This window comes from Vairimorpha necatrix, chromosome 9 (assembly GCF_036630325.1).
Source record: "Vairimorpha necatrix chromosome 9, complete sequence".
NCBI lineage: Eukaryota > Fungi > Microsporidia > Nosematidae > Vairimorpha > Vairimorpha necatrix.
In genome coordinates, this window is record NC_088824.1 from 388,917 (window position 1) to 397,571 (window position 8,655).

Here is an 8,655-nt window from a genome sequence, read left to right on the forward strand (position 1 = left end):
GATTTAAATTTTTCAAAATGAAATTCAAGATATCCTACTAAGACACTTTTGTTCTTAAGAAAAATCTAAATAATAAGAAGGCTTTGTATTATTTCGTAGTAATTAAATTGCTTTCAAAATATTGTTATTATCTTAAATTTAGTTTTGTATCTGTGCGAAGAAATATAAGTTTATTTGCCTAGTGTTTATCTAGTTTGAAAAAAAATAAGAAGAAATTGCATCTGTAGACTGAACAATATGAGTTAAAGTCACTATTGAAATAATTGTCATGGAGCAATAGTAAATGACAGAAGACAAAGCCAGTCTATTGGGCATTAGAATATAAATATCTTTATAATCTAAGGTGCCTACATTCTATGATGTGGTTAGTAAGGTATATGATATAAATGTTAACAATGATTATTTATTTAAAAATTATCTTCTATGCATAAAGCAAAGAGATATAATCATCTAGAGAAATGTATCTAGGCCCATATCGATCTCGATTTTGAATGGAATATTAAACTGCAAGATAAATTCTGGGTGTAGCCTGTAGAAGCTCAAGCATATTAATTCTGACATGGGGATTTTGAGCGAACTAAGAGGATGGGCGAAGTAGAGCAACGATAGTCTTATGTTCTTTTTTTTCTTTGCAAAGAGGTAGGGAGAACCGTCACATAGAAACCAGGAAGATTTGTTGTTGATTTGGACCTACTTGATTTTATATAATTCTTATCGACATAATTTCCTCTAAATATTTGCTGGATAAGCAATTTCTGTCGTAAAACTTGAACTTTGGCTTCGGGAGAATAAATTTTACAACTATACCTTCAATCACGTCAGTGTTTTTTAACGAATATAATAAACAGGCATGGTTTTAATAACTCGGGGAGAGTCATCTTCGTCTAAACAAAAGTGTATTGATCATCTTTTATACACAAAACAACTTACACCGCCGCTGATCAGCCGTTATTTTTTTGGTTGAGTTGACTTCTTTTCTACCAACAATTTTGATCATCGTGGAATAGTGCCCACAAGACTTTATCTTGTTAAGGTGCCTAAGGTCTCTTGGTTGGCTCTAAACCACGCCCAAAAAATGTAAAAGTCATGGGCTTAAATCAGTAATTACCCAGTTGATACTTTTATCTATCGAGAGTCCAATGTTCTAGGTTTGATGATGCATTTTAAAATATGTGCTATTCTCCTTATAATTAGACTCTAAAAGTTATATTAAATCAAATTAAGATTGTTGAATATTTTTACTATCTGTGTGGATCAACTGCATCATAAGAAGTAGAAATATTTAGGTGTTAGGGGATCCGAACCCGAATATGCCTAAGGGAAACTTTACTTGAACTTAGGCTAAAGGACACCTAAAAGTTAAATAAAATTTAAGAAACGATTTGAGTTTCTCATGTAACAAAGTTTTTTTTTTGATTAATATTTTAAATAAAATATTTGCACTATGAACCAAATTGTACCATCAAGTCAAAATTTGTTGTTACTTTGTAAATATAAGCACTAAACTTCGTTAAAAGATTCCAATAACAAGAAATAGAGAAGCAAAAAATAAGTAAAATTATTTTAGTAAGCAGCAAAGAATTCTTAATATGCAAATCGCTTGATACATGTTTTATTTTATAGAAGAAAACCAATTTACCATGTCCTGGAATATATGAAAGTATCTAATAATTTTTTGAGAAATTATAAAAAACATTTATAAAAATATTGAATATTTATATAATCTATAACATTCCTTTTTCATTTTTTTAGTTTGTTTTTATATTTTTGTTTCTTTTCTACATTTCAAGTTTTTATTTTTGAAAAAGCACAAAAATTAAAGAAAAATATAAATTTTTACTTTGTAGACTGTAATTTTCAACTAAAATATCTAAAAGTATATTTTTGATCCTAAAACATTTTCTTTTTAAAAATTTATAATATATTTTTTTCATATTGCCTTCATCTCAATTTTCAATTTTTCTTTAAATGTTTTTTTTAATTTTAAAACAGGGTATGAATAACACAGCTAATCTAAAGAGGGAAATCGAATTAACTTCTAAACTATATTATAAATCAAAGAACCAGTTTAAATCATCAATAATACTTAGTAGACTGAACGAAGTTAGAAAAAGAGGCAAAATATTTCTAAAAAACAATACAATAAAAAATAAAGAACTTTTACAATGTTCTTGCATTAACTTGTACATTTCAGCATCTTCTAATTATACGCTTGGACACTTTATTAAATTTTCAATTGTTTTATTTGGTATTTCTAGTCGTATATATACCAGTGTACAATGTTATAGTGAAACTATAGATGAAATTGATGATATTTTTGAAGATTTATAATTAAATAAACTATTTAGTGATTTAGAAATCCATTTATATAATTGAATTTTTCTAAAACAACTTACATTATGTTTGTGTAGTACTAAATATAATTAGGCGCATCGGTCAGAACCCGGACTTTTTTTCTCTCTAAGGGGGGACCCTTAGAGAGAAACAAAAAAAAATAATAAAAAACCATTTTATTCTAAGAATATTTTGATAATTTCAATGAAGAACTCTCTTGAAATTTTGATGTTTTTATAAATTGCACATCTTCTTCTTCACTTAAATTCTTCCAAAAAATCAGGGATAGCACTTTCTTTGATCCCTTTTCTAGCTATTATATCACATTTAAGATGTGACCAAACACCTTCTATTAAGTTTGTGGTCTCTCCTGCTTCGTTTTTAAAGCCTTCATCATGAATTACAACGCGATGATCACCGTTGATAGATTCTACTGCAGCGGGATAAGATTTATGACCATCAGTTATGCATGTAGTGTCGTTTTTTATATACTTTTTAAAAAACCGAGTCATCGTCTGTATAGTCCGGTTAGGTACTATTTCGATTCTCAGTTCTAACGTTCGCTCGTCTATCGTCCCTACCAACCACATACAGTTTTTGACTGTGCCATATCTTTCCGATGGAGATTTGACAAACTTCTCCTTTACTATAACCATTTCATCGGTCTATGTCACTTCTTCAAATCCTCCAATTTTTTTTTGGTGTTTGAGATTTTCTTTTTTCAGTGCTTCGTATATTTTTTTTTTAGCCCTGAAGACACTGGAAGCAGACACCCGGGAATTTTTGTTTAGGTTTAGTGTAGACTGCTTTTCAGTGAACGAATACAGAATATACAAATAATTATGTATAGGTATTCGGGGATTAGAAAATGAAGTTTTATCAAAAACTCCGATTGATGTTCCACATCCAGTCTTCCCCTACACTTAAACCGGTGGCAGTTCATGTACGAATCGTCCGGTGTTAATATCATTATACCAGGACATTTCGTACATTCCATTGTTGTTTTTAGTAGATTTTTATCCACTAACCAACATATTGCCTCATGTGGGTCTTGGAATATTTTCGACCTACTGTCAAGCGGCTCCATACATACCATAAGGGTAAAATATTTTTGAAAAAATCATCTAAAAAACAAAAATGTTTATAACTCAAGAAATGTTAATGCGAATGAAATTTAAACAAATCTGTAAAATTTCGACTCTTGGGGATATGGTTCGTAAAAAACATTTCCCCACTTTACGGTCAGTACCCGGATTCAGTACGTAAAATATTATGGAAAGTCCGGGTTCTGACCGTTGCGCCTATAATTATTATAATGTTATACTTTTGCATATTAGCGGCACCAGGGAATTCGTCCTACTTCCCTCAAAGCGTATGAAAAAAAACCACTTCTTTGAAATCAATAAAACTCTTTATTCTTGTTGCAGTATGAATTTTTGCAACATGTCTGTCATACCCTCACTATGACCAATTATACTCAAGGAAATAGTTGTTTCAGATCAATGTTTTAATTGGTACTCGTGTAACCAATTATATTTGATTTGATTCAGAAAAAACTATTTAAGAAAATTATTTTTAAATAAATATGAATTACTCTTCAACTTGTAAATCTATTTACATTTCCTTTTTAAAAACCAACAAGGTACCGCCAAGACATGGCAATGTCAAATTTCTCATATTTAAGAAAAAATTGAATTGTTTATAAAATTATTTGTTATAAATAATTTTCATAAAAAGAAGGGTACGCGGCAAAAGAAGAAGATAAGAAACAGATGTAAAAGGAGGTAGAGAACCAAACAACAATAACAAAAGATTTATTGAGTTAATTTATCATTAGTTTTAAATAATTATAACACTGCATTCCCCGGTATCTCTCATAGGATTTTGCTCTTCGCAGAATTTGGTTTGAGTTGATTTATTTATACTTTCGAACTTCACTTTTTCAGCTTTATTCCATTTTGCCGACACCACTTCTTTAACAGACGCCATATTCGCTAGTGCGCTTACAGCTCTAGCCACTTCTTCTCCTGCATCCTCCTGATCGTATCCTCGTCGTCGTTCCAAATATATAAACTCTAGAGTCTTCTTCATCACAATAGATTGGACGTATGCTTCCAGGTAGGGTTGGATTTCTAGTTCCCCGATGTACTTTCTGTGATATTTGTTCACTATTACATCCCCATGTCATTACATAAGGAACTATTCTTGTATGGGATTTTTGTAGTAGTCCCAGTTCATTTGCAAGAAGTCATATTTCCTTGTTTATCATTCTCAACTATAGTAAGTCGATTCTGTTAATTATACCAACTTCAACTTTTAAAATTTCTTTCTTATTCTTGTCAAATACAAGAATATCAGGCTTATTATGGGTCACCTTTATATTAGTGGATATTCTCGTACCTATTCTTATCTCCACACGATCATTTCCATGATCTCTTTATAGAGTTTCCACGTATTTTCTTTGTCTTCTTAAACCCATATTACATACATAGTAAGAGATGTATGCATCTAACTTCCTCGTTGGGCCTTTTCATATAATTGAACTCAACATTTGATAACACTTATTAGCTAATGATCCACAATCTTCCCATGAGATCTACAATGAAGACATTGTCCCACTCTATTGTCTACAGAAAATATTTCTATCCTGTAGGAAGGAGTGAATTGCTTGGGTCTAGCCTGATGGTTTCCTTACAACATCCAGGTAGAAGAATCCTTGATGATTACTAAATCTACCCCCTTAGCTTTAAACAATTTTTCATGGTTTGTCCTTATTTTAATTTAGCTGTAAAGCGCTTCTTTCTAGGATTCTATTAGCATCTTCCGTGGATCTCTCCTACAAAGCTATACCAGATCCTTAGATACTCGTTAATTGTAAACAAGTGGGATTTGCACTCCGCTTCTCTTTAAGAATCGCTGCCCGTCTCAGTTGACTACTTCGTAGACTATATAATGTTTTATAAATATTCAGAAGCTTTTTTCGCTTCTATCTTCGATACTTATGAGCTTCTTCCCATTTTGGATCTAGGTAGGTATAGTCTTTCCCTGCAGGCTGGCTGTAGATGGACCTGGTACTTGGTAAGTACATGTCGGATATCAAAATTGAGACCTTTGAAATGTATTCGTATAATTTTAGAAGTCCTTGTGGTATTACCACACGTAAAATTATCTTTCAAATATTTTATTCCTCAAATATATAAAAAGAAATAATTTTTTAACCCCATGCCTTTCAAGAGCAATCAAGAGAAAATGAATAAATCTTTTCCAATTAAGGATTATACTACAGGGATCGATGTATCCAAGTGCCACAGCATCCTAGAGAACTACCTCAGGACGGGACACATCCCTGTGCACGACCTCAAGTTGAATTCAACGACAACAATTGCAAACAACTTCAATAAACACAGAAGTGATGAATACGCCCAGTTCACCATGCAGGTTCTTGGAACTGAAGAAAAAATTCAAGAAAGAATTAAGAAAATCTTTAACGTACGACAAGAATAGAGCTTTCATGGTTTAAAAGATTTGAACACTTATCTAAATGTAATAGCTGGAATGACTCACAGATGGGACTAATTGCTTATAGCCTCATACTAGATGAATACTACAAGGAGGAACTAGACAGTACTTCATACTTGCAACTGAAAAAGGAATTACTTGCTATCAAGTATCCCCTTGAAAACAAAAGACTATACCTAAATAAACTGGAGAACATCAAGCAGAGTAACTTCAGAACTGTGAAAGAATACTTCAATAAGATAACCAAAGATCTCGAGGTGTATAGCTTTCTGGGACACATGAGCAAAGTCGAAACTGATAGAAGAACAGAAGAAATCTTCTTACGAGGGTTAAAACCATATACCGACATGGAACTATATAAAGCCGGGATACACAATAAAACACTACGAGAGATCATTCTTCACCTAGAAAGAATAGAATTGGGACTCTTAGTGCATAGTGAGAGAAGTAAGAAAATGATGCTACCTCAAAAACCCCCCAAACTAAAGCTCCACTTTCAAGTACTAAATGGTGCACTCACCATAGAAATAATACCCACAATAGTAAAGATTGCTATTTCCTTAACAACAATAAAGGCATCAAGGAAAAAGAAATTAAAACAATGATATTACGTGAAGAGAACGAACATGAACCCTTAGAACTGATATTAGAAGGTACTACCCAAGGAAACAACATAAATCTATTAATCGATTCTGGATCACACCGCAACTATGTACGAAGTGATGTAATAAAAAGCCTTGATCTATCAGTAGAGGACTGCAAGCCACTAAGAACTACATTTGGAGATGGTACTCACAGGATCATAAGCAAACAAGCTTTAATCAACGTCACTCTACCAAACAGAAAAAATTACCATATTAACTTTAAGATATTAGACAATGCACCGATAGAATTTTTGTTAGGAAACGAATTTCTTACTTCATACAATGCTATTTTAAATTATAAGGATCGTACAATCGTGCTGGATAACGACATCGTAGTTCTAAAAAATGCGAGAAAAAATATCGACGAAATACTAGAGGATAGGTTAATGGACAATATATGTAGTGTCGTTCAAGAAGATGAAATAATTAAATATTTAAAGTTTTACCAACAGAACAACAACAATTTTAGTCATATTAACAACTTAAAAGTAGAGTTTAAAATAATAAAGGAACCGAAAAATATGAAGCCAAAAAATTACAGCGTTCCGTTTAAATTTCTGGAAAGGGCCAAAGACGAAGTAAATAGACTACTTAAAGAAAACATTATAGAGAAAAGCGAATCACATATCACGAGTCCGGCCTTTTTCAAGGAAAAAAAGAAGACTAATGAACTACGACTGGTCGTAGATTATCGAGAAATATACAAATACATTGGAGACGACATATGGAACATTCCAAATATTGAAGACTCAATTACACTCATGGGAGAAAATTTATATTTCAGTCAAATTGATTTAAAAAATGGGTTTAACCAAATTCTTTTAGAAGAAAATAGCAAAAAGTACACGTCATTTTTCTTGTTAGGAAAACAATACCAATATAAAAGAATACCTTTTGGGATAAAACCGGGCCCGAAAATCTTCCAAAGAAAAATCTCAAACATGCTAGAAGAAATAAGTAACATCTTTGTGTACATTGACGACATAATTATTTTCAACAAGACCAAAGAAGAACATACTGCGACCCTATTACAAGTACTTCAACGACTATTTGAACACCACATTAAAGTTAATTTTGAAAAATCAAAATTCTTTCAATCAGAAGTAGAAGTATTAGGATACGTCGTAAAAAGTGATGGAATTTACGCAAAACAGTCTTATCTAGAAAATAAAATCTTCTACAAGGAAATCAAAACACTAAAAGATGTACAAAAACTATTAGGAGTCATGAACTGGTACAGGAAATTTCTACCTGATTTGTCAATGAAACTACATGCAATTAGTGATCTACTAAAGAAAGAAAACAAAAACAAAGCACTCACCCAAGAAATGAAATTAGAGATTGAAAGGATGAAACTACATATCCGCCAAAATCATTAACTATGTTTTCCCAACTTTAAAAAGAAATTTAAACTCAACTGCGATGCTAGTGAGTTGGGAATGGGAAGTGTATTATACCAAGAAGATAGAATCATAGGCTATTATAGCAAAAAATTTGGAGGACCGGAACTTAACTATACAATAGTAGAAAAGGAGTATCTCTCAATAATGCTATCAATGATTCACTTTAGAAAAATTACACAGGGATCTTACATAGAAGTCTACACAGACAGTAAAAACTGCGTAATGGGATGCAATAAAGAAACTTCAAGAATACTAAGATGGAAGCTAAACATGAATGAATTTGATTACGACCTTTTTCACGTAGATGGCAAAGAAAATGTAATAGCCGACAACTTATCAAGATGCTTTGCAATCACTGAAGAGGAAACCCCTAAAATAAAAGAATACATCGCAAGTTTGCAAAAGGCAAGCCACTACAGAGACGGAGAATATTTACTGGACTCAAAGGGTAAAATCATCCTAAAGGATGCCGAAACAAAAATGTTTTTAAAGAACAATCACGTGTTATTTGGTCATCGGGGCATTACCACGATGTATAACAACTTGAAAAATATAGTCTACGTAAAAAACGTCATTCAAAACTTAAAGGATATAATATCAAAATGTGAAATTTGTAAAAGATATAAACCACGAAATAACGGAATAGAGACTAAAGGACCCCATATATCTGCCAACCATAAATTTGAAAAAATAAGCAGCGACATTTTCGGACCTTTTAAATTAAATGACTACATTCATAAGGGGAAAAAGGAGGC

At 32.0% G+C, this 8,655-nt stretch overlaps 1 protein-coding gene across 1 annotated transcript; it reads left to right on the forward strand.

Moving 5' to 3' along the window:
- Window positions 1-1,995: 1,995 nt before the first annotated feature.
- VNE69_09072 (uncharacterized protein) lies at window positions 1,996-2,331 on the forward strand (the record flags this gene model as incomplete). The annotated part of the gene is made up of 1 exon (XM_065474590.1): window positions 1,996-2,331. The coding sequence occupies one exon, from the start codon at window positions 1,996-1,998 to the stop codon at window positions 2,329-2,331; it is 336 nt and encodes a 111-aa protein (XP_065330662.1).
- Between the last annotated feature and the right edge of the window lie 6,324 nt (window positions 2,332-8,655).